Consider the following 24862-nt stretch of genomic DNA (forward strand, 5'->3'; position numbering starts at 1 on the left):
TTTATGCCCTTCCTTATGATTACAAAGGAGGAAAACAAAAAACTAACAGGCCTATCACCATCAGAAATTTCATGTCACTTTAAAAACTTATTTTTGATTAAAAATGCCCTATAAGGTTACTGTCAAAAACTTGCAGAACAGAAAAGGGAAGTTAAAATCGAGTCATAAAGTTTGCGAACGGCCTGAGCTGTGGGAAAGAAAGAGTCGCTCAGTCGTGCCCGACTCTGTGGTTTAGTCAGTAAGTCGTGTCCGACTCTTGCGACCCCACGGACTGTAGCCCCCCAGGCTCCTCTGTCCATGGGGTTCTCCAGGCAGAAATACTGGAGTGGGTTGCCATTTCCTCCTCCAGGGGATCTGCCTGACCCAGGGATCAAACCTGGATCTCTTGCATGGCAGGCAGATTCTTTTCCCACTGAGCTACAAGGGAAGCCCCGAACTGTGGAAGGGAGACTCATTTCTCTGCTGCCAACGGAGACCCCATCGGCTGGCCGGCTCCACCGGACCTGTTTGCGCAGGCGCGTGGGGCGGGGGCGGTGCTTCAGGAAGGAACAGCAGTATTTCAGCCGCTCGCGGAGAGGGCGGGCGACGCCGAGGCCCGGAACCCGTGGATGGAGTTGGAGGCGGGGCACGGCAGCCATGCAGGAGACAGGTGGGGACGTAGGCGCAGGCAGCCCGGCGGGTGGCGCCGAAAGCCGGGGCCGGCGGGGTGTCGGGGGTGGCCGGGGCGGCCCCCGCAGCGCGGGTGCTGCTTCCGCTGCAGACCACGGAGCTCCGGGTGTCGCCCCGGCCCAGCACTCTTCAGGGCTGGGCGGAGACCCGTGGTCCCCGGCCCAACGGCCGGGAAGGCGACCATGCGTATTGTATCCTACTCGAAGGGCAGTGCAGATTGGGCTGGGGGCTGCCTGCGGTGGGAGGTGGGACAAACGGACCGGCGGGTCAGGGGCTGCTGAGGGGTGGAATGGCCAGGGCGCTTGGGGCGGGCAGAGAATAGAAAGCTGAAGGGAGACGGGAAGCGGGGATGGGCCGGGGTGGCGTGAGTCGGGGGGAGAAATGGGATCACGGGGCAACGGGGTGGTTGGGCTGGATTAGGGCTACGAGTGGCCCGGAGGGGCTGGAAGAGGTCCTCAGACAGGACCCAGAGCTCCAAATCCTTGTGGGTGGTACCTTAACCGCGTCTCCATCAGCACCCTAAGCGTGCCTTTCCCTTCCGCCTTGGAGGCAGAGATTGCCCGTGGGTCCCTGGCCCCAGATGTCGAACCTCACCGTGGAGCGGTTGGGAAGGAGCTCACAGTGACCGGCAGTGTCCTGGCGGTGTAAGTTGGAAAAGGGGCTGGTTGGAAGTGGTAGCAGGTGACCGAGCTCGTCTCTCGCCAGGGGTGCTCTATTTGGACACGCTCAAAGGTTGTGTTTATGGAGGTGACGCAGTGCGCTGGGCCCATCTCCACCTTGATTCTCTTTTTCTGTCACTTTCAGCTGCTGGAGAGCTGAAGATTGCCGCCTCCTTCGAATCTCCATTGTCAACTTTCTGGACCAGCTTTCTCTGGTGATGCGAACCATGCAGCGCTTTGGGCCCCCTGTTGCCCGCTAAGCCAGGGCTGGGGAAAGGGGGGTTAAGGTCTGACCTGGTGGCCCTTCCTAGACAGTGATCCTTCCTAGGGCAGTGACTCCTGCACCAGTTGCCGAGTTATTATGGGGGCCTCATCTTTTGCCTATAATGGCCCTTGGGTGCTCAAGGTCCACTTGCATTGTTTGGTGCTTAAATGCTTAACTACTGAAAATAAAATTGACCTATGATGAGTTTATTTTCAACTATAGCACCTTCAAAATTCTTGCCTTTGTCCTTAGATTGGAGGGTTCTGTGATTCAGATAGTCAAGTAGTACAGTGTAAGTGAAGATAATCTAAGAAATGGAGGAGGATAGGTCCTGTCTCTCATTCAGTATTAGCTACTATCAATATTTTGGAGTATTTTCTGAGTTTTATAGTTATATAGTAAACGTGTAACAATAATATTTGATATTGTGCAAGTTTAGCATTTTTCTTGGTATTTCTCATCTAACATGAACTTTTTTCTAAATATTCTTCAAAATCGTTATTGAATGTTTAAACTATTTTCAGTCTTTGCCATATTATAGGTAATGATTCAGTGGAATGCTTGTATATAGATCTTTGCATGAATGATTAAGATTACAAGAAGTAGAATTAATTAAATGTTTAAAGCTCTCAATCTAAAGTATGTGAAATTACTCTCCATAAAATACCCTCCCACCAGAATTCTGGTTTTCCCACATTAGTGTCACCACTTGGGGCTTCCCAGGTGGTGTAGCAGTAAAGAATCCACCTGCCAGTGTGGGAGGCACAAGAGATGAGGGTTTGATCCCTGGGTCCAGAAGATCCCCTGGAGGAGGAAAATAGCAACCCACTCCATTATTCTTGCCTGGGGAATCCCATGGACAGAGGAGCCTGGTGGGAGTCCATGGAGTCGCAAAGAGTCAGACACGATTGAGGGACTTAGCACTGCACAGGGGCACAATGACTGCAATGCACTCGGGACAGTAAAGAGTTGGCAGACATGAAGGTGTTTGGTGGCCATGAAGCTGTGGACCATTTTGAAGAGAGTGGGGACGAGGGCCACTATGTTTATTAACAGGGTCCCGGTGCCTCCCATGGTGAGAAGAGGCCGAAGGTAGCCAGGGCAGAAATGGGGAGACTGGCATCCAGGCACGAGACAAGGGCAGCTTGGACCACACAGGGGCAGTGGGGATGGGGAGAAGGGAGTGGCTTCTGAACGTGTCTTGAAGGTGTAGCCACCCGGCCTCGTTGATGGATTGGACATGGCTGTCCTGGACCACCTCAGATCCTCATAAACCCCACAAGGAGTCACCCTTCCTCCCACAGATGGCATCCAGCTCAGGCAGAGTCCGACAGTCTTCCCACCTGCTTCCACCTGCCCTGAGAACAAAGCCACATGCCAACTCCGTTTCCCAACATTTAATTAGGAAATAAAAGATGACAGGGTCAAAGAAAACCTCATGCAGAAAAGAAAAAGGGGGCAAATCGGGTTTGTAGGAGCATGGACCGGGGGCTGGATTCCTCCAAGGAGGCAGAAGAACAAAGGAGTAAGGCACTGCCACCTCTGCCCCTCGAGGCGTGCGCAGGGCAGGGCAGCGGAGGGTGAGTGGTCTGGGGCGCACAGACCCCGCAGACGGGGTTTGGCAGCAAGGCCCGGAGGAGAGTCCGGTGCCCCCAGGCCCAGATCTGGCCCTGGCAGGAGCCTGATTCAAGCTCTCCAGGCTTCAGAGAACACAGCCTGGGAGGAGGCCCAGGCCCAGCCCGAGAAGTCTGGACAGGCTTCTGTGTCAGCTGCAGGGGGACCCCCTCCGCAGAGCCATAGTCTGAGGGCACCTTTGGTGCCTTGCCCACCCCGAGTGCTGCTGGTGTCCAGGCCCTCTCCTGAAGATGGGCGGGGGCAGCCAGGGGAAGGGGCAGGGCCAGAGGTGAGGCCAAGGCTGACCCTGTCCCAAGGGGAGCCGGGAGGACTCAAGGAGAGGAGGTGAGTGAGATTGGGACATCCGGGGCAGGAGGGGCCGTATTTACATATGGAAAGGGTGAGTGGAGATAAATTAAATAAATAGGTGGTTGAGGCATAAATAGCAAGGAGGTCAGGGGCAATCACCAGACTGGGCAGGAGGGCAGGAGGAGGGTGGGGGTATTGCTGCTGCTGTGGTGGGGGGCTTGGTCCGGTCGCCCCCTCCCCATGCAGGGCCCAAAGCAAGGCACTAATGAAGGGCCCCGGGCTATGCTGGGGGTGTCTCGGCCCGGTGCCACCTGATCCAGGGCTCAGCCCAGGACCCAGGCCCGAGACGCCCCCTGGACGGGAGACTGGCTCAGGACTGAGACGCGCCTTTCTCCAAGTCGGCCGCCCTTAGCTGTTGCTGGACACAAGGCCGATGATCTGCTCCAGCTTCTGGCGCAGCTTGTGTTTCCGACAAGAGGCATCTCGGTCCAGAGCGCTAAGAACCTGGGAAGCAGGCCCCGAGCTGGCCTCTCAGGGGCGGCGGGCTGTTCCTCCCAGCCAAGCCCCCTGCTCCTTGGGGCAAGCTTGCCCTTCCCTCAGGCCTCAGGGTGTCCCTCCCTGCTGGCCAGGACCCTGGGCACATGGCCTCCAAACAGCCCCTCTCCGACCCCAAATCCTCCTCCAGCCACACAACTCTCGTCCCTCCTCTCCACGGCCAGCATGCAGCCCCGTCCAAGGGTGATGTGGACTCGAGGCTCTCCTTTCCCGTCCCCTGCAGACCCCCAATCCCACTCTAGACCTTTCCCATCCAAAGCAGCAGGCCTTCTTGGGCCTCATCTCCATTGACCATGGGCAGCACCCAATAGCCCATCACTCCTCCTGACACCTGGTGGGGGTTCTTCACGCATGTGTTCCGGGCCCGTGTGGCACTTGGGGGGGTGTCCCTCCCAACCCTCCTCAGACTCCACAGCCAGCTCCCCTTCTGCTCTGCCACATCAGAGTGTCCCAGGGCTCTGTGCCTAGGCCACAGCTCTGTCTCTAGCTGCCCGAGGACCCCCTTGGTGAGCTCATCCAGGCTCAGGGCTCTCAGGCCTGTATCCAGCTGACGTTTACCAGTTCTCATCTCCAACCAGGAGCCCAATCCTGAAGCCCACCCTCTGGCTTCCCTGTCTACTGAGGCTCCAGTCACAAATCAGGCAGGTGGCCTGACCCTGCCCACCTCTGGTCCTACCCTGCGTTCCTGGCCCTTTACTTTCTCCCAACCAGAACTTGGTGCTTCAGCCAGTAGCTTCTTTTCTGGGTCCCTCACCTCCCCACATCTACAGAGAGCGTCACGTGTACCATCCTGAGGGCTTGTTTGTGGGAGGAATTGTGAGTAATCCAAGAGCTGGTCTCCCTGACTCCCATCACGCCCCTGCTTTTGCCACTGGCTGCATTCTCAAACTCAAGGGGCCTGCGGGGCTGGCACGCACCTCCTGACGGTACTTGGTGACGTAGAAATAGAGCTCACTGAGCGCACTCAGGACATTGAAGTCACTTGCGTGGAGACGGGACTGCTCCACCAGATACGCATCCATGTCCTGGTCACTGATGGATGCCATCTTGGCTATGTCCCGGTAGTACCTAATGGGATCCCGAAGAAGTCATGCTGGCAGCTGCTGCAAAAGTCAAAGCCCTTGTCCTGGCTGCCAGGCCAGCCTCTGGGCTTTCTTCCTGAAGCTGGCCCTTCATTAATATGAGCCAGCCTAGGCAGGGCCAGCTTCTACACTCTTACCCAGTAGCCATGTCCTGTGGGTGTCCAGGCCCCCCACCCCCACACACTGGGGCCCACCTCTCCACCCAGCTCTTGTAGTTGGGGATGTCCTTGGCGTAGAGCAGCTTGTTGGAGGGCGAGTCCTTGCCCAGGCGGTGCTCCGACGTGGAGCAGGAGTCCATGAAGGTCTGAGCCACCACTGACAAGCAGGCGTCCGTGATGCTGCTCTTGTGGATGTCGAACACGAACTGCGGGTTCTTGATCACATTCACCCAGAAGCGCAGGGGCAGGCTAGACAGAGGGACAAAGGCCCACAGCTCCCCAGTTTCCCCGTGTCACACCCTCCTGTCTGCTCACCTCCACAGGCCCACAGGTGGCAAGATGACACACTGAGAGTTAGCAGCCTTTTCTTTAATTTTCAGCCTCACTTCAAGCAGTGAGAAGTAAGAGGAAATGGCATTCTGGCCTTGGTGATTTCAATGTTCCTCCCACACACACATTCACCCCCTGGACCAGGCTTCCAGCATCTCTGCACTGTGCCAGCGGTATCCCCAGGTGAGCAGCCAGGCCCAGACAGTCAAGGGCACCTCTGAGTGCAGGGAACACTATCTGCATCCCAGCCGCCCAAACCCCTGGCAGAGTGACAGACACTTGCTCTCCCTACTCAGTGGCACCATCAATGCCAGGCCACTGTCCTCTCCTGCTGGGATGAGCAGTCCAGCCCCCAGCCCCCACTGTCACCCTGACCGAGGTCCCCAAGTACCAGCCAAGCCTCCTCTTCCCACCCAGCCCTGGAGGGCCAGCGCACGGTGGTACCAGTTGCTCTTCCAGGTGTGGCGCACATCAGGATCACTGATCTGCCGCTGGTCGGCCTGCTCGTCCAGGAAGTCAAACATGTACTTAATGGCCAGTGGCAGGGCCGAGCCACGGTGTGCCGTGCTGAACACGGTTTCAAAGAGGTCATCCACGAACTTCTGCAGTGTGCCCTGCAGGGGCACAGCAAGGGCACCAGCTGACAGGGAGCCAAGGGGGAATGTTCCCACACCAGGACAGATGGGAATGGAGAGGCCTGACAGTGAGCGGGGCTTCTCTGCCCGGCTAACAACACCCCTCAGATAGACCTGGCCTTGACCTCAGGGTGATAGTTTCCATAGCAAAGGCCTTAAGACAGTCCCTTGGCATTGGAACAATCCAGTGGCCCCTACCCCAGGCAGCCGGGGCCAGTCTGAGGGCCAAGTCCAGGACAGAAGGAACCCACACTCAGGCCAGGATGGCACAGGGCAGGCGCACCTTGGTGGCCAGCAGCCGTGTCAGGTAGATCTCTGAGACCATCTTGCTGCCACGGTCACCCTCTCGGTGGTCGGCGTGGTCATGGTTCTTCACCAGGTGCCACAGCTTGGTGCCTGTCTCCTGGTCCGGGGTGATCATGGGCGCCCGAGAGCGGAGGCTGTCGGGGCTGCTGGCCGTGCGAAGCAAGCTCTCTGGGGCAGGGGATGGTGTGCCCCCTTAGGCCAGTAGCCCAGCCATCACCATGGCTCATGCCCCCTCTATCCCAGGAGCCCTGCACTTCTAGGCTCTAAAGAGCCCAGACCTCCTGAGAGCAGGGTCTGGGGACCACGGCCAACACAGCCTCAAAGGGCACGAGGCCAGCAGACACCACCACACCGAAGACACTTACCGTAGCGGCTGAGGGAACGGGTGAAGGTGAAGGAGTTGGCCATGTTATAGGCTGACACTTGTTTGGGCACCAGCGCCACCAAGGAACCGTCTGTCACCTGCAGATGCCAGGGACAGAGAGGGGGCAATGCAAGAGGCTGAGAAGCCAAGGGGCTGACCCTGTGGGGGTATGTGGGGCAGCTCCCACAGCTCCCAGAGAAGGGCCTGTATTGTGGGGGTGACAGAGGAGAGGGGTCAGCACGGGGCCATGGCCTCACAGGAGCACTGGTCATGGGTGGCCCTCCAGCTCCTCACCTGGTAGTGGGCCAGCGAGTTGACCCTCTTCCAGTCACATTCGATCTTGGTGGTGACATCCTCATCCTGGAGGATGACACGGGCCATGCGGCCCTGGCGCCACTCTGCAGGCCACAAACAGCTCAGTAGTGGGGGAGCATGAACAACAGCCATAGTACCAGGAGGTGCGGAGGGGCCGGGAGGAGAGGGCAGGGGCCTCACCTAGGTCCATGTCCTCAGCTTTGGGGCGCTGGGAGTAAGGAATGCCCTTGTACACAGCATCGAGCAGCTTGTCTTTGGCCTGGGTGATACTGTCACAGTTGAGCACCTTCACAGGCACCTGAGCACTGCCCTCGCTCTCCGGGCACACACAGTGCAGGGTCTGAGTGGGTGAGGGGCCACAGGGTGGGTCCTGGGTGAGGCTTCCCCACAGACCTGACACCCTGTCCACCTGACCACCCCCCCACACCACGCACCAGTGTCTTATAGTCAATCTGCTGCCGGATGAGCTTGTCCTCGCTCAGCGAGTACCGTGCCTCGCCTGTGATGGCATCAATGGGGCCTTTCTCCATCTGCTGCTTGATGGCACAGTACAGCAAGAAGAGCGGCTCCCCCGCACACTCCTGCAGGCAGGGCTGGGCATACAGTTGCCTGCCAGCCAGCTGGCAGCTTCCCCACCCTACGGCCCCCACCACCTGCCCTGTGAGCATGCACACCTTCAGAAACTTATGCAGCAAGAAGGTGAACCAGTTGGTGAGCATCTTCTCAGCCACCGACTCAGTCCTGGAGAGAAAGGGGTGCTGGGGTCCTGGCCGGTAAGGGCCTCCCTAGGGGTGGGGCCTGGCCGGGGCAGGGCTGGCCCGGGGCTGGGGGAGGGGGGACCCAGTACCTGCGCAGAAGCAGCTTCGGGTGGTTCTTGCTCTCAAGGTTCTTCTCGATGAGGTCCACCAACAGCTGCTTAAGCAGGCCCGTGGCATAGTCAAGGCGGCTCTGCAGGGCCACCATGGTGAGGGAGGCCACGGTGCCCCGGTCACGCATGGAGAAGCTGCTCTGGGCCTCCAGGGTGTGGATGAAAGTGAGCACGAAGGCACGGCTGTGCAGCAGCTGCCCGAAAAGACGCAGGGCCTTCTCAACGTGGGGGGGGGTCTGTAGGAGACAGGGTGTCTCAGAGAGCAGAGGTGACCCTGCAAATGACAGGGCAGGGGCAGACAATGGTGGGGTGAGTGTATGGGGTGGGGTGGGACTCACATCCAGCTCCTTAAGCACCGGGTGGGCCTCGATCCCTGGGAAGAGCACCCGCACAGCATAGGTCCGGTAGTCTAGGAAAGGGATCTGCACGCCGTCCATGTGGTTCGTCAACTCATTGATGTCTGTCTGCAGCTCAGCGAAGGCTGGGGAGGGCCAGTGGGGCAGAGTGAGCAGGGCAGGAGCGGGGAGCCCCTGCGGCCTGCCCCACGCCCCACCTCCACACAGGCACCTTCCTTGCACTCCAGGGCCACCCGGGACTCCAAATTGTCCATCTGGAACTGGAGCCGCTTAAGTGTGCGGTCGGCATCCTGAGTCTTACGTTTGTAGGCAACCAACACAGCAGTGATGGCCAGCAGCAGGAGGCTGCCCCCTACTGCCAGCCCCACCACGGCCGGCAGGGTCAGCGCACGCTCGGCTGTGATATGCAGGGTGCCCAGCCAGAACTCCAAACCGCCCACCAGCACCTGCGGGGACGGGCACACAGTGAAGCGAGCCCCATGCCTGCCCCAGGCTGCCCTGGCCGCCTCCCTGCCCCATACCCACCATGACAGGCTGCCGGCCCGTCTGGCTGGGGGAGTCGCAGAGGAGTTGTGTGTCGGAGACAGTTAGCGCGCATGGCTGGCCCCCTATCAGCACCGTGTAGTTGAGGCGGGAGCTGCCAGCTGCCACGGGGATCAGATTCTTGCCCTGCACACAGACAGCCCAGTCAGCCAGGGCTCCCCACTACCCCAGCCATCCTGCCCTTTGCTCCTGCCCCAGCGGCACCTTTAGCACTACGTGGGAGCCCGGTTTGATGTCCAGGACCCCAGAGGGCCCAAGAGGCTCAAAGCTGGGGTCAGGGTAGTAGGTGAAGGAGGACCGGTTGAGGGAGCGGGCAGTCTGCACGTGGTCCAGCAGGAAGCCAAACTCATCTGGGTGCTCGCCCTGGGCCTGTGGCTGGGGCTGCCCCAGGAAGATGCCAGGGGCTTTACACAGCATGGCAGTGTCATTGATCACCTGGCATGTCTGCAGGGACAAAGGCAAGCAGTCCAGCACTTGAGGCCACAGTGGGCAGGGAGGCAGGGGTGGGATGGGGGGGGCGCAGCTGGCACTCACATTGGTGGTCTCGATGCCTCGGTACTTGGCCCGGACCCGGGGCTCCTGGACCGTCAGCAAGTGGGTCCCACTCACGGTAATTGCAGTGCTTCCACTAGGGACAGGAGTGAGGGACTTCAGGGCTCCTCCCCAACTGCCCCAAGCATGGCCCTCTCTCTGCTTTCCCCATTGGAAGCGGAAGTGAAGTGAAAGTCACTCAGTCGTGTCCAACTCTTTGTGACCCCATGGACTATATAGTCCATGGAATTCTCCAGGCCAGAATACCAGAGTGGGTAGCCTTTCCCTTCTCCAGGGGATCTTCCCAATCCAGTGGCCCTGGAGCCTCCCTAACCCTGGGTCACCCAGTGGGTGCCAAGTGCTGTGTGGTCATGGAGGAACCAGGCTCCCCTCTGCTGAGGAGGGCTCAGGCTCAGAGGGGGTGGAACTTGATACCAGGCACTCAGAGACCTGGTCCCCAGCGTCCCCTCTTACTTGATGATGCTCCACGTGGGCTCGAGGCGTGTGACAGTGGGGTCCTGGGTGTAAGTGTAGACAACACCGGGACTGGAGATGTTCGCGCGGTCAATGGCCAGCATGATGGGGGCTTGGCTTGGGCCCAGGGTGGAGACAGGCGAGATGCACACGATGGCTTCAGCATCCCTCCTGCGTCAGCAAGTGGGGACTTGGAGAGAGTGGCCCAGGGCTGCCCGCCGTTTGCTGGCCTGAGGCCCCAGCTCCCGAACAACCCACCTGACGAACTGGCACTCGCCATCTCTCACGGTCACCATGACCCTGCTGCCGGCGTCCAGAGCCCTTCCAGAGATGGTGAGCCGCGTGCCCCCAGAGGCCGGGCCCCGACTGGGACTCACACGGTCAAACGTAGGCGTCTATGGGAGAAGACGTCCTAAGGGGCGGGGTGGGGGGGGTGGCCAGGCCGCACGCTACCGGCAAGAAGCGATGGGAGAGGAAACGGGTAGGCACCCCACCCACCACAAAGGTGTAGAGCTGCTCAGACTGCGTGCGGAAGTCAGCCGAACAGTCGCCAACACAGAGCTCCGCAGGCCCTGGTGGAGGGCTGGGTACCAGTGACTCTTCCATCTCACAGACGATCCTGGGGGCAGGGTCCGAGAAGGTCAGGCCCTGGAGGCCAGCCCCCAGCGGGGGATGAGGCCTGGTGTCCGCCAGCTGGGCTGCACTCACCTCTCAGCACTGATATACTCGGCAGGGATGGAGTTGCAGCGCACGCCAGCCACCCGCAGGCCCACCTCTCGGGAGGTGAGGCCCAGGTTCTCACCCATGATGGTGATCCGGGTGCCCCCCTCCTTGGGCCCCATGACTGGGTGGATCTGCGGAGCAGGATGGGAGGCGGGAGGGTAAGCTGAGTTGGTGGGTGCCCAGAGGAAAGTGGGTGGAGGGGAGACCGACCTGGGCAATGCGAGGATGGCTGCAGCGAGCGCCCTTCTGGTTCGGGTGCATCCAGTTTGTCTTGGGGGCTGGGCAGTGGGCCCGCAGCTGGCACCTGTGCTCCGAGATGCACCAGCCACAGTTGAAGCGGGGGTCAGCCTTGAGGCAGAGGCCACAGCTGGGCCGCTGCGCCCAGCACTTGTACAAGAGGGCTGTGGGCACAGAGGGCATCACTGGGGAGCAGTTACAGGCCCTGACGAAGGGTCCCCCTGCGGGACCCCGGCCCCAGCTCGTGCCTATGCTGCCCCAGGAAGTGAGGTCCTCAGCCCCATCCCGCAGCTCACCTCGGAAGGTAGCAGGCTTGTCGATGGGGAAATCGCCATCCCAGACCACGGAGAAGTCCAGCTCGGTGTCACCATACTCATCACCTTCATAGGAATACTGGGGGAGAAGGACCTGTGTGACCCTCGTGAAGGTGTGCAGACCACCTCCCCCGCCAACCCTAGCTCAGGAATCCCCAGCAGGAGACTCAGAAAGTCCTCTGCCAGGATGAGCTTAGGCTTCCCGAAGAGTCTGCTGGGCACAGCCCGGATCCCCGAGACAGGCAGGGTGGGCCTCACCGAGGCGTTCTGACACTGCACGCTGCTGCTGTTGAAGCGCACGGCAGGCACCCGCTGATGCCGGCCCTGCACCCGGACCACGCACTCGTAGTTCTTCTGCCCTGACTGAGGCTGCGGCAGGTTCTTGGCCCGCAGGGTGAGGGGCTGCACAACGCCTACCGGGATCAGGAGGTCCCCGCTGGGCAGGATCTCAGGGCAGCCCTGAGGGGAGAACCCTCGCGTTGAAGAGGCTCCAAGAAAACCCCAAGATGGAGGGCAGCAAAGCCAGGGGCCAGCCTGCAGGGAGCCCGGCCCCCTCGTGCATGATGCCCGCCTCACCTCAGGGTTGCGCACCCTGCCCTCCTGGAAGGAACAGTCATGGGGCTGGCTGGTACACACGTGGCGGTACTTACACCACTGGCAGGGGTAAGGGCTGCTGACGCAGGACATGCACCTGGAGGGGAGAGGCTTCAGAAATCATGGAGGAGACCAAACCAGGCCCTTCACTGTCCCCCGTGTGGGCCACACGGGAAGCCAAAGGAAAAAGGCACCCACGTCACAGAGAGCCACAGAGATGGGACCGGGGGCAGGCCAGCTACTACTCACGACTGGAGGGCACTGCAGTTGTAGAAGACGAAGTCGGCCCCAGCAAACCTCACACCAGTCTCCTTGGAGAGCAGCTGCAGCCGCACGGTGCGGGTGGCCCCTGCAGCGAGCCCGTGGCACCCCGTGTGAGCCATGGACAGACAGCATCCCCTGCCCCCCACAGTCCCGTCCACTGACCGTGCCCCCGGGTAAGAGCTCGGAGCTCCTGGAGGGTAGGCGAGAGGCAGCGTAACTCCCCAGAGGGCAGCAGGATGGCCTCGCTCTGGGTCACCTCCTCAAAGGCACAGCTTACGCCCGCACTGAGGTCTGGCACGTTGCTCATGGCCACGGTCAGCTGCAGGAAGCCGAGGGCTTGGAGGAGGGTCCACTGCAGCACGTGGGCACCACACCCCTGCCATGTCCCTGCCACGCCCCTCACCTGCACACCGGGTGACGTCACCGACACGTTGTTGGGCCAGACGTGCACCTGGACACACTTGCTGAGCGCCTCAGCGAAGCCATATGGGGCCACAGCACCTGGACAGGCCCCTTGACGGCAGCACCTGTGTGGGGTCAGGCCAGGCCCATCCCATAGCTGCCCTGGGGGCCAGGAAGGGGTGACAAGGGGGCAGCCTGCCCAGCATACAGTGCCAGGCAACCGCATGCCTCGGCTTCATCCCCGAGGGCCTGAGAGACGTCACTCGGGCCAGAGGTTCTGCTCATTAGCAGGAGAAAGTTGGAAGGGAGGGAGGCTACAAGGGCACAGCTGGTGGGGTGGGCACGTGGGAGAGGGCAGGCACCACGGCCCCCAGCCATGGGCAGAGCTAGGCAGGTCCTCACCTGTGTTGCAGCACGCACCAGCCACAGTGCGGGTCCCCCGAGCCCAGGCAGGCCGCGCAGCTCAGGTATTGCTCGCAGGTCTCCACCGGGAGCTGGCTCACCTGGGCACAGCCGAGTTAGCACGTGCTGCGCCCTGCCCCCAGCCCACCCTGCCACCTGCCCCGGGCCCACCTGCTTCTCACTCAGCAGGTAGATGTGCCGGTGGTCAGGGCTGAAGAGCAGGTCGCGGAGTATGGGGCTGCCATCCACCACGGGCACCGTCTCGTAGAGGTGAGCCTCCTGAGAGCTGTCAACCCGCACCTGGGCCACAAGACCAGCCACCTGACGCCACAGCAGCAGCCCATATACCCGGGCAGGCTCTTCTGCTGCCAGGGGCCCAGCCTTGTCCCATCATAGACAAGACAGGGAAGGATGACACCAAGGCTGCCCCCTGGAGGCTCTTGGGGGTGTCACAGCTGGTCCAAAAAGGCTCACAGAGCACAGAGAGAGATGACCACACTTATGGTAGAAAGCAAAGAAGAACTAAAGAGACTCTTGATGAAAGTGAAAGAGGAGAGTGAAAAGGCTGGCTTAGATCTCAATATTCAAAAAACGAAGATCATGGCACCTGGTCCCATCACTTCATAGGAAATAGATGGGGAAACACTGGAAACAGTGACAGACTTTATTTTCTTAGGCTCTAAAATCACTGAAGATGGTGACTACAGCCATGAAATTAAAAGATGCTTGCTCCTTGGAAGAAAAGCTATGACCAACCTAGACAGCATATTAAAAAGCAGAGAGGTTACTTTGCCAACAAAGATCCGTCTAGTCAAAGCTATGGTTTTTCCAGTAGTCATGTATGGATGTGAGAGTTGGACCATAAAGAAAGCTGAGAGCCAAAGAATTAATGCTTTTGAGCTGTGGTGTTGGAGAGGACTCTTGAGAGTTCCTTGGACTGAAAAGAGATCAAACCAGTCCATCCTAAAGGAAATCAGTCCTGAATATTCATTGGGAGGACTGATACTGAAGCTGAAACTCCAATCCTTTTTCCACCTAATGCGAAGAACTGACTCATTGGAAAAGACCCTGATGCTGGGAAAGCCTGAAGGTGGGAGGAGAAGGGGGCGACAGAGGATGAGATGGCTGGATGGCATCACCGACTCAATGGACATGAGTTTGAGTAAACTCTAGGAGTTGGTGATGGACAGGGAGGCCTGGTGTGCTACAGTCCATGGGGTCACAAAGAGTCAGACACGACTGAGTGACTGAACTGTAACTATAGAGTTTGGGCATGGGGAAAAGGTGAGATTTACAGGGGAAGGGATTTTTGGGATGATGGCAATACCCTAGAACGAAAGAGTGTTCATGCCAGTGTAACTCTGCAAATGTACCAAAATCACAGAGATGCTTTATATGAGAGTGGGAGTGTGACATGGGAGTTATACCCCAATAAAGCTGTGAGAAATGCAAAAAAAGGACCCGGAGGGGAGTAGACTAGGCCCCCAAGAGTTCCCTGGCCACTCCAGACCTCCTAGGAACAGCCCGCATCTCCCAGGTGAGCACGAGGAGAAGCTGGTAGCTGATCTGACTCCTTGTCCCTTTAGAAAACCTCAGAGCTCCCAGCCCCGAAACAGAAGCAACCCCTGGGCCTATGAGGGGACAAGATAGCAAAGGCAGTCAGGTTCACATTTGTTCCCTCATTCATTCAAAGAAGCTTCCCTAGTAGCTCAGTTGGTAAAGAATCTGCCTGCAATGCAGGAGACCCAGGTTCGATCCCTGGGTTAGGAAGATCCCCTGGAGAAGGGAACGGCAACCCACTCTAGTACTCTCGTCTGGAGAATTCCATGGACAGAGGACCTGGTGGGCTACAGTCCGTGGAATTGCAGAGTTGGACCCAACTATGTGACTAACTTTCCTTTCCTTTTTCATTCAAGGAGGACCCAGCAACAATGGCTCCTGCTCTCCTGGCAGGGAAGCCCAGAGATAAGGACAGAGGCCTGGGTCTGCCACAGGAAGTCAGTGGTTCGGGCCACAGCAGGCAGTGGCACCAGTGAGCGTGGGTGCCTCAGGGGAACACAGGGCTTGCCTGCACAGTCTTGTCCCCACCCCTTGTTCTGCATCTCAGCCTGCCCTGATGCCCACAGGCTGGTGCCCACCTTCTTGAGACTGCCACCGCGAGTGCCGATGAAGACCACAGAGTGCTGCTGGTAGGTGTAGGCGGCCACGCTGGTCATGCCATCGGTACTGTCAGCTAGAAGGGGCAGCCCCTCGATTACGTGCAGTCCACCCAGTGGCTGGTTCAACACCAGCCCACAGAAGTTTCCATTTATCTGCATGGGCTGGTGAAACAGGAGGGGTGCACGCGGGTCAGCTCACAGGCACCCACTGGACGTCGGCCATGAGATCCCACATTGTGGCAGGGAAGAGGACCCAGAACTTGTTCCTTGCTAGCCAAGACCAACCAACCATTAGTCTCGGACCCCACAGGAAATGGGGGGATGAGAAAGGAGCTGCAGGAAGGCGAGCAGGCAGGAGTGGGGAGTAGACAGCAAAGCCTGGGAGGCTGCCACTGACGCAGAATGTGAGGGGGCACCCACAAGATAGAGCTGGAGGAGCCAGCTGGGGACAGAGGGGCAAGAAGAGGAAAGGAGTGGTCCACAAACAGAGTGTGCCCACCCAGAGGACTGGCAGGGAGGCAGGCTGGTGAGGAAAGAGAAGCTGCAAAGGCAGGGAGGGGATCACCAGAGGGTGGGGAATTCTGGGCTAAGCTATCACTCCTGAAATGGTCCAGGGAAGCATCTCCCAGGTGAGCGGGCCTGTGCAGCCTGGGACAGGCCGGCAGCCTACTGGCTGCTATGTGACCACCGGGGCTGGTCCTGCAGACCTGGGAAGAGACAGAGGGCCTGGCAGAGGGGGAGAGGGGTGGGCAGGAGCTCACAGTGTTGATACAGGGCAGCTCCTTGTTCAGAAGCCAGGGCAGGGCCAGCGTGCCCTCCCCACGGTAGCAGGACTGGATGCGACGCCGGATGTGCGCATTGATGTTGCTGAGGGTAAAGAGGCAGAGGATGGTCTGCCGTGGTGGGCTGGCCCGGTTCTTCTGGCCCTGAGAGAAGACGGTGAAGAGGACGTCCTCGTTGGCTGGCACGCCCAGGGCCTGGGCCAGCAGCAGGCCAGGTTTGGCCAGGTGGGCACTCTGCACCAGGCGGTACTCCACACCACGCCATGAGCAGCCGATGGGGAACTCCACGTATGAGTAGAACTCGGAGTCTCCTGAGCACATGCGCACAATCTTGGACGTGAAGAACTTCTCGCCCGCTGTGTCCAGCAGTGTCTGCTGGGTGTCCAGCTGCAGTGTCAGGAAGTACACAAAGGAGGCGCTCACAAAGCCATAGACGTAGTAGATGTCGAAGGCCGGGTACAGGGACAGTGTGTCCGAGGGGATCTTGATCTGCGAGGAGACGAACTCGTCCTGGTACACCTACGGAACAGACCGGGGAGAGAGCCTGGGACAAGGCCAGGGTCCACCTGTGGCCTCCCCATCCGTGGCCCCTGCTACTCGCCCTGGCCTCAATCCCACAACAGGGTCCCCAAGGGGCTTCCATCACAACCCCCTGCCCATGCACGCACAGGACCCCAGGCCAGAAAGACTCCCGAGGGCAGGCCTTGACCTGGCCTGCCCTGCCATCCTCAGCAGCTTGTCCCGTCTAGGACCAACCAGGTCTCTTCCGGGGGCAGAGGCAGGACACATGAAGGTAGGAGGACACAGGGCCTGGCTCTCCAGAGGAGGGTGAAGGGAGGGGAGGGCAGGGGCCGCCTGACGGCCGACGGGGGCTCACCCACCAGACTGAACATGTCTACACCGTCCTCATCCCGGATGAGCTTTCGGGAGCTCAGGGTGGGGAAGTACTCGGACTTGCCGTCCACAGCCGTGCCTACAAACAGCTTGCTGGGCCCCTGGCCCTGCTCCACGATGACGCCAGCCATAGAGTCCGGCTCCTGGGCCCCCGACAGGTAGTGCTCCTTGCGGTGGTGGGGCTCACCCAGCTTAAAGAGGTCGTCCAGCCGCAAGAATTGGCAGATACCCTGCCAGATGCTGCCGCAGGCCACCAGGCGGTGGGCCGCGTAGTCTATGAGCAGCAGCTTGTTCACGTTGTCCACAGGCGCCAGGCGGTGGGCACACACACGCATGCTGGGGGGCGGGTAGCAGCGGGCATTGTCCTCGACGGGCCCCGTGATGTGGACCCGCAGCTCAGTCAGATTGGGCGCCAGCTTGAAGATGTGGTTCACGGCGCCCACAAACACTTCCCCAGTCACCCGGTGCACAGCCAGGTGGGTGAGTGAGGTGTCCGTCACTGAGAAAGCAGGGAAGGGCCCGCGGCTGCCCAGGGCCTGCCCGGTGGCCAGGAGGAACAGCAGGATGAAGATGGTGGGCATGGCTGGCGGCTGTCCCGGGGGGTGAGCCTGGGGAGAGACAGCGGAGGCCAGTCAGAGGCCCACCCCCTGGCCTGGCCTTGGGCCTCCGGCCAGCCCAGAACCATGGCCCAGAGGGTGGAGGCCGATCACCTGCCACCGCACCAGGGCCCCAGATGGCAGCCCCAGCTGGGAGAGAGGAGGGGCATCCGCCAGGGTGCGCGAGGGAGCCACGAGCACAGGCAGGCTTGGGGGCCATCAATCACCCCCCACCCACTGCTGGCAAGCAGCCGGGAGGCCTCGCCTCAGCTGGGCCACACCCAAGCGGGCCACGGCGCCAGATGCTGGGAGAGGCAGGGTGGGAGGCCCTCCAGGAAGGAGAAGCTGAACAGCAGATCCCAGGCCCGAGGGTGGCCAGCCACACACGGGCGCAACACAACCATGGGCCACTCAAGGCCACAGAGCTGCCTCGCACCCTAGTTGGGGCGGGGGCGGGGAGGAGACAAGGGAGGGGGAAAACAATCACAAATGGGACATTGGGGTGTCAGGACATCAGAGGTCTGAGGCATCAAAGCCTGAGCCCAAACAGCACCCAGGGACACCAATCCGCCCTCCGCACCCCGGGTGCCTCCTTGCCCCAAGGGCCTCTGTCTTCCTGCTGACCAGGAGCCTGTGATCCGGTCTACAGGCTGCCACACAAAAGCCGAGTGGTGCCGGCCCCCGCAGCAATGCACAGAGACAGACAGAAATTAGGCTCTGCCCAGGCACAACCGGATGGATGCCCAGGGCAGGGGTGCATGCAGCCCCCTCCAAAGCCAGATGGTAGCTGGTGAAGGGGCGAGGCAGGATGGCTAACACAGCTGAGACTCTGGGGAGACAGGCCGGGGGACCCCAGGAGCAGTGCTGGGCTTGGCTGGGTCTTCACCCCGAGGCCACACCCAGCTTCAGGCAGCCAAGACAGCAGAGCAGTATCGTGGCAGCCAACGGGGCAGGGCTCAGGGCCCCCCTGCCGGTGCCCAAGCCCCAAGGGAGACACAGGTTACCCCACCTTGGAGGCGGTGGCGGGGAACCAAACCAAGGCAGCCCAGAAGAAATGGGGCAGGGGGGTGGGGTGGATTGCATTTGCCAGAACCAGGAGCAGACCCAGCTTGGAACTGCTAAGTTTCAGCTCAAGACAGCTCGGCTCTCCCAGGCTCTTTTGTCAAGGTCCGCATCCTGGACCCTGAATGCCAGAGCCAGAGAAGAAAGGAGGGCGCAGAAGGGGGGCGTCATGCCACCCTCACCTCCTCCGCAGCACACAGGAATACAAGCCTAAGAAGGGGAACGGGACGGGTCGGGAGGGATACCTGGAGAGGCACGCTGTGGAGCCCAAATGCCCGTTCCAAAGCACAGCCTGGAAGCGGGAGCCTCGGGCCAACCGAGCCTCTCTGCGCCAGCCCTGCGGAGCCCGAGGATACGGGCAGACCCTGGCAGAGACGGGGCTCTCGCACTCGCTCCCCGATGCCCTGCGCGGTTCTGCCAGCCCGGGTTGCCCTGCCCCCATCCAGGGACACCGCCCCCCCCCCCCCCGCCGCCCCACTCCCCCCAGTGGACGGAGGCGCCGGGGCTGCTTCTCCGCCACAAAGGGTCCCCATCGGGTAGGGGGCTGGCGGCGGGGGCGCCGAGCACTAAGGACCAGTCGGGCGGGCGCCCAAGAAGGCAGGGGCAGGGCCCGACCCCTGGGAGGCCAAGGCGAACCCCAGGGATGCCTGACCCCGGGGCGGATGAACAGGCTGGCCTCGCACGGGCGGCGGGGGAGGGGGGGGTGGCAGCACCTACCTGTCCCTCCGCCGCCGCCGGATCCGGGTGGCCGCCCGTCGGCCACGTGGACGCGCCCTCGAGCCCCACGCCGCCCCGCTCGCGCGCCCTCGCTGCCGCACCCCGCGCGCCCGCGCCGCCGCCGCCCACACTTTGGGGCCGGCCCGCGGCCGCCGGGGCCTTTTAAACCCGGGCCGTACCACCGCTCCGGGCAGGGGTGCCCAGGGAGGGCCGAGCGGCAGTGATCGCGGCCGTGGGGGGCCGCCTCTCCCCGAGCCACGGGAGAGGCCCAGCAGCGCAGCTCCGGCCCCGGCGAGCGTCCGGGGTTCCCCCCCCACCCCCCCGCAGCGGGACGACCCTCCCCTCCCCTCCCCTCCCCTCACGCAATGGCCGCGTCCGGGGCGCGCGCCCCTCAGCCCGCCGCCTCCCGCCACCCGGGGACCCGCGCGCTCCCGCGCCACAACCCCTATGGGTTCGGGGCGCGCGCGGGCCTCGGGGTCGCGCAGACGCCTCCCGGGCGCACGGAGGCGCGCCCAAGGCCACCTGCAGCTGGTTCGCAGCACCACCACCCGCCCCTCGCACCCCGGTCACGATCCTACAGGCACACACCAGCCCGGAACTCGCGGTCCTGACCCAGGACACTCTCCTGGAGAAGGTCCACTAATCCGGTGGGCCTGCGTCTGATAACATCCACGAGTACTGAGGCTGTCGGCCTTTACCACCTGGCCCCTTCCCCAGTGGCCCTGAATTGGAGATTTTCAGTCCCTTGGTTCCTTTTTCCTTTTCTTTGTATACAACTTTATTGACCTATAATTCATCTATCATGTAAGTCCCTCATGTAAAGGGTAACATTCAATGATGTTTAATATATTCACACAAAGTTGGGCAACCATTCCTCCTGTTTGATTCCAAAACATTCTCATCACCCCCAAAGTAAATCTCTATATACCCTTTAGCCAGCCCTCAGTCCACCCCATATGAATTTTAGGATGGACTTTTCAGTTTCTGGAAAAAAAAAAAAAAAAGCCAGTGGGAGTTTAATACGGATTGAATTGAATCTGTAAATCAATTCGGAGAATGTTGCCATTTTAACAAGACTTCCAAGATGGTGCTAGTGGTAAAGAACCCGCCTGCCAATGCAAGAGACGTAAGAGATGTGAGTTAGATCTCTGGGTGGGGTAGACCACCGTGGAGGAGGAAATGGCAACCCACTCCAGTATTCTTGCCTGGAGAGTTCCATGGACAGAGGGACAAGAGGGACTGGTGGGCTACAGTCCATAGGGTCAAAAAGAGTCAGACACAATGGAAGTGACTTAGCATGCATGCACACACCATCTTAACAAGATCCTTTCCATCCATGAACTTGGGATGTTGTGATGATGAATTCATGTGTGTTAATTTCAACTTGGCTAGGCTATAGTTGGCAATTATTTAATCAAACACTCATCTAGCTGTTGCTCTGGATAAATTTCATAGGTGTGGTGAACATCAACAATCGGTTGACTTTAAGTAAATTACACTCCATAATGTGGGTGAATCTTGTCCACTCAATTGAAGGCCTTAAAAGCAAAAACTGAGGTTCCCTGGGAAAAGAGATATTCTGCCTCCAGACTGTAATGTAGAAGTCCTGCTTGAATCTGCAGCCTGCTGACCTGCCCTGCAAATTTTGGACTTGCCACCTTGTCAGCCCTCACAATCACATGAGCTAATTCCTTAAAATTAATCGTGTGTGTGTGTATGTGTGTGTGTGTGTGTATCCTGTTTTGTTACTCTGGAGAACCCTGACTAAATAAATGTGTTTTCATTTATTCAGGTTTGCTTTATTTTCTTTCAGTGATATTGTCTAGTTTACAATGTACAAGTCTTGCATTTCTTTTTGTGATGATTTATGTGAATTTTTTTTCTTTTTATTTTTTTATTGAAGGATAATTGCTTTACAGAATTTTGTTGTTTTCGGTCAAACGTCAACATGAATCAGCCATGGGTATACATATATCCCCTCCCTTTTGAAACTCCCTCCCATCTCCCTCCCCATCCCACCCCTCTAGGTTGATACAGAGGCCCCGTTTGAGTTTCCTGAACCATACAGCACATTCCTGTTGGCTACCTATTTTATGTGGAAGTACCTATTTTATATGGAAGTCTTGCTATTTCTATTGTTAATTTATTCCTAAGTATTTTATTCTTTATGATGCTATTGTAAAACAGAATTGTTCATTGCTCAGGTATAGAAATACAATTGATCATTGCTCGGGTATAGAAATACAATTGATTTTTGTGTAATCATGTTTCTTCCTGCAACTTTGCTGAACTCATTTATTAGCTATACTGTTTTTTCCAGCACATGTAGTAAGATTTGCATATACAAGATTATGTCATCTGAGAATAGAGATAGTTTTATTTCTTCCTTTCCGATCTGGCTGGCTATATTGCCCTGGCCACACCCTCAGATATGCAGATGACACCACCCTTACGGCAGAAATCAAAGAGAAACTAAAGAGCCTCTTATGAAAGTGAAAGAGGAGAGTGAAAAAGCTGGCTTAAAACTCAACATACAAAAAACAAAGATCATGGCACCTGGTCCCATCACTTCATGGCAAATAGATGGGAAAACAATGGACACAGTGACAGACTTTATTTTCTTGGGCTCCAAAATCACTGCAGATGGTGACTGCAACCATAAAATTCAAAGATGCTTCCTCCTTGGAAGAAAAGCTATGACCAATCTAGACAGCATATTAAAAAGTAGAGACATTATTTTGCCAACAAAGGTCCGTATAGTCAAAGGTATGGTTTTTCCAGCAGTCATGTATAGATGTGTGAGTTTGACCATAAAGAAGTCTGAGTGCCAAATAACTGATACTTTTGAACTGTGGTGTTGGAAAAGACTCTTGAGAGTCCTTCAGACTGCAAGGAGATCAAACCAGTCAATCCTAAAGGAAACCAGTCCTGAATATTAATTGGAAGGACCGATGCTGAAGCTGAAGCTCCAATCCTTTGACCACCTGATGCAAAGAACTGACTCATTGGAAAAGACCCTGATGCTGGGAGAGATTGAAGGCAGAAGGAGAAGGGGACAACAGAGGATGAGATGGTTGGATGGCATCACCGACTCGATGGACATGAGTTTAAGCAAGCTCTGGGAGTTGGTGATGGACAGGGAAGCCTGGTGTGCTGCAGTCCATGGGGTCGCAAAGAGTCGGACACAACTGAGCAACTGAACTGAACACTCTACAGTCAAATGTTGGATAGAAGTGGGCATTTTCTTTTTAACTTTATAATTTGAAAGTATTTCAGACTTACGGAAAAGCTATAAGAAATGTACAGAAAGCTCCCATGTACCCTTAACTCACATTCACCAAGAGTTCATATTTTGTTCCATTTGCTTTCTCATTCTCTTTGTCTCTTGTGGGTGCATATATTTTTATTTCGTATATTAGAATAATGTTTTCTCAGGCTTCCTTGGTGGCTCAGTGGTAAAGAATCCACCTGCCAATGCAGGAGACATGGGTTTGATCCCTGGTCCGGGAAGATCCCACATACCTCAGAGCAACTAGCCCCACGTGCCACAACTGTTGGGCCTGTGCTCTAGAGCTCAGAAGCCACAACTGCTGTAAACCACACACCCTAGAGCCCGTGTTCCACAACAAGAGAAAAGCCACTGCGATGAGAAGCCCGTGCAGCAGCAAAGACCCAGCACAGCCCAAAACAAAGAAATACAAGAAGAAAAAAACCTATGAGGCTGATATTCTGAAAAAATTATAATGAAAATATTTTCTCAACTATGTCTAAGTTTCATACAGCTTACCCCTTAACCCCTAAATACTTCCCTCTGTGTTTCATAACTATAGCATAATTGGCTTCCCTGGTGGCTCAGCTCATAAAGAATCCATCTGCAATGCAGGAGACCTGGGCTCCATCCCTGGGCTGGGAAGACTCCCTGGAGAAGGGAAAGGCTACCCACTCCAGTATTCTGGCCTGGAGAATTACACGGACTGTATAGTCCATGGGGTCGCAAAAAGTCAGACACGACTGAGTGACTTTCACTCACTCACTCACAGCATAATTACTGTATTATAGTAATTATAGCCTCTTACATAACCATAGTATAACTCTCAACTCAGAAATGTTAATGTTGATATGATGATGTTATTTTATCTAAGGTCTTGTTAAAATTTCACCAGTTGTCCCCATGATGTCCTTTATAGTTTTGTTTTTCCTGATCCAGGATCCAGTCTAGGACCCCACATGGCATTTCATTCTCATGTCTCATTGGCCCCCTTTAATCTGGAAGACTCCTGCTTTTCTTGGCCTTTCATGACATGGACATTTTTGAAGAGTGCAGGCCAGGTATTTGGTGGACCGTCCTCAGGTTGCATTTGTCTGATGTTTTCTCAGGGCAAGATTCGGGCTGTGTGTGGTGGGAGGTTGCCAGGCCCTTTCTGTGCTTCTTATCAAGAGGCAAGTGTTATTGTTTTGTCCCTTCACTGTGATGTTAACTTTAAGCATTTGGTTAAGGTGATAACTACCAGTTTCTCAATGGGCTTCCCCGATAGTTCAGTTGGTAAAGAATCTGCCTGCAATGCAGGAGACCTGGTTCGATTCCTGGGTGGGCAAGATCCCCTAGAGAAGGGATAGGCTAGCCACTCCAGTATTCTTGGGCTTCCCTTGTGGCTCAGCTGGTAAAGAATCTGCCCACAGTGCGGGAGACCTGGGTTCGATCCCTGGGTGGGGAAGATCTCCTGGAGAAGGGAAAGGCTACCCAGTCCAGTATTCTTCCCTGGAGAAGTCCATGGACAGAGGAGCCTAGTGGGCTACAGTCCATGGGGTCGCAAAGAGTTGGACATGACTTTCATTTTCATAGTTGCTAAGTTCCAAACCTCAAGATGATGGTTACAAAACAGTGCTTTTTCTCCTTTCATGATCCCTCCTATTCAATGGCATCCTTTCAGAAAGAACTCCTGTTTATCTATCTATATATACATTATCTGTGTGGACTCGTGGATGTGGATTTTCTTTGATGGATTGTAACCCATTAATTTTTTTTTTTATCACACTACATGGAATGCAGGATCTTATTAATAGTTCCCCGTGCTGTGTGTGCTAAGTCGCTTCAGTCGTGTCTGACTCTGTACAACCGTATGGACTGTAGGCAGCCAGGCTCCTCTGTCCATGGGATTCTCCAGGCAAGAATACTGGAGTGGGTTGCCATGCCCTCCTTCAGGGGATCTTGCCAACCCAGGGACTGAACCCACGTCTCCTGCATCGGCAGGCGGGTTCTTTACCACTAGGGCCACCTGAGAAAACCCCTACACACAGGCTATATATATATATATATAAAACCTGAATACATACTGATGCCCCCCCCCACTCCAATTCCACAGCAAAACTTCCTAGCCTTTCCCCAGTGTATATTTGTATCTCCCTTCAGCATTGGGAGACCTGGCTCCCAACACCACTGAGGTATTGACTCATTTGCTTGATCCTCCAATAATGCATAGAGAGCACTTTCAGAATCAAGTATTTGTCCCTAGGACAAACAAACCTACTGAGAGGGGTCTGGAATTTCCTTGCAGGATTTTTGTTGTTTAGTTTCTTTTGTCTTAAAACTGAAGGTATAAAGTAAAAGTGCTGTGTTTAAACACTGTTTACAGGGACTTCCCTGGTGGTCCAGTGGCTAAGACTCCATGCTCCCAATGCAGGG

The 24862-nt window shown here is 57.3% G+C and overlaps 2 protein-coding genes across 6 annotated transcripts; one reads left to right on the forward strand and one right to left on the reverse strand.

Moving 5' to 3' along the window:
- Positions 1 to 573: 573 nt before the first annotated feature.
- Positions 574 to 2226, forward strand: LAGE3 (L antigen family member 3). The gene is made up of 3 exons (XM_006043617.4): positions 574 to 860; positions 1185 to 1313; positions 1474 to 2226. Exons 1-3 carry the CDS (start codon positions 637 to 639, stop codon positions 1586 to 1588), a joined length of 468 nt encoding a protein of 155 aa, XP_006043679.1. The 5' UTR covers positions 574 to 636; the 3' UTR covers positions 1589 to 2226.
- A 749-nt stretch (positions 2227 to 2975) lies between these two features.
- Positions 2976 to 19322, reverse strand: PLXNA3 (plexin A3). Of its 5 annotated transcripts, none has more exons than XM_025275952.3 (33): positions 19180 to 19322; positions 16792 to 17412; positions 15890 to 16429; positions 15108 to 15290; positions 13141 to 13269; positions 12970 to 13070; positions 12569 to 12692; positions 12328 to 12484; positions 12151 to 12250; positions 11884 to 11998; positions 11566 to 11766; positions 11290 to 11386; positions 10967 to 11157; positions 10742 to 10887; positions 10532 to 10652; positions 10292 to 10428; positions 10034 to 10204; positions 9563 to 9656; positions 9233 to 9472; positions 9011 to 9154; positions 8697 to 8931; positions 8468 to 8610; positions 8109 to 8365; positions 7936 to 8002; positions 7696 to 7842; positions 7442 to 7601; positions 7241 to 7344; positions 6948 to 7044; positions 6560 to 6750; positions 6086 to 6255; positions 5348 to 5560; positions 4989 to 5139; positions 2976 to 4020 (listed from the first exon to the last, which is right to left on the reverse strand). In XM_025275952.3, the coding sequence occupies exons 2-33, from the start codon at positions 17383 to 17385 to the stop codon at positions 3925 to 3927; spliced, it is 5616 nt and encodes a 1871-aa protein (XP_025131737.1). In that variant the 5' UTR covers positions 17386 to 17412; positions 19180 to 19322; the 3' UTR covers positions 2976 to 3924. The 5 variants fall into 5 exon arrangements, with proteins under 5 accessions (XP_025131737.1, XP_025131736.1, XP_044792575.1 ...); XM_025275951.3 differs by having other exon boundaries at positions 7696 to 7854; XM_044936640.2 differs by having other exon boundaries at positions 10967 to 11178.
- Between the last annotated feature and the right edge of the window lie 5540 nt (positions 19323 to 24862).

Source organism: Bubalus bubalis, chromosome X (assembly GCF_019923935.1).
Source record: "Bubalus bubalis isolate 160015118507 breed Murrah chromosome X, NDDB_SH_1, whole genome shotgun sequence".
Taxonomy (NCBI): Eukaryota; Metazoa; Chordata; class Mammalia; order Artiodactyla; family Bovidae; genus Bubalus; species Bubalus bubalis.

Coding starts and splice junctions, on each gene's coding strand:
- LAGE3 (XM_006043617.4), top strand. CDS start 637: ATGCAGGAGACAGGTGGGGACGTAGGCGCAGGCAGCCCGGCGGGTGGC. Junction 861..1,184: donor GGAAGGCGACCATGCGTATT/GTATCCTACTCG, acceptor CGTCTCCATCAG/CACCCTAAGCGTGCCTTTCC. Junction 1,314..1,473: donor ACCGGCAGTGTCCTGGCGGT/GTAAGTTGGAAA, acceptor TGTCACTTTCAG/CTGCTGGAGAGCTGAAGATT.
- PLXNA3 (XM_044936639.2), bottom strand. CDS start 17,385: ATGCCCACCATCTTCATCCTGCTGTTCCTCCTGGCCACCGGGCAGGCC. Junction 10,429..10,531: donor AGCAGCTCTACACCTTTGTG/GTGGGTGGGGTG, acceptor CTTCTCCCATAG/ACGCCTACGTTTGACCGTGT. Junction 7,602..7,695: donor AGATTGACTATAAGACACTG/GTGCGTGGTGTG, acceptor TCACCCACTCAG/ACCCTGCACTGTGTGTGCCC.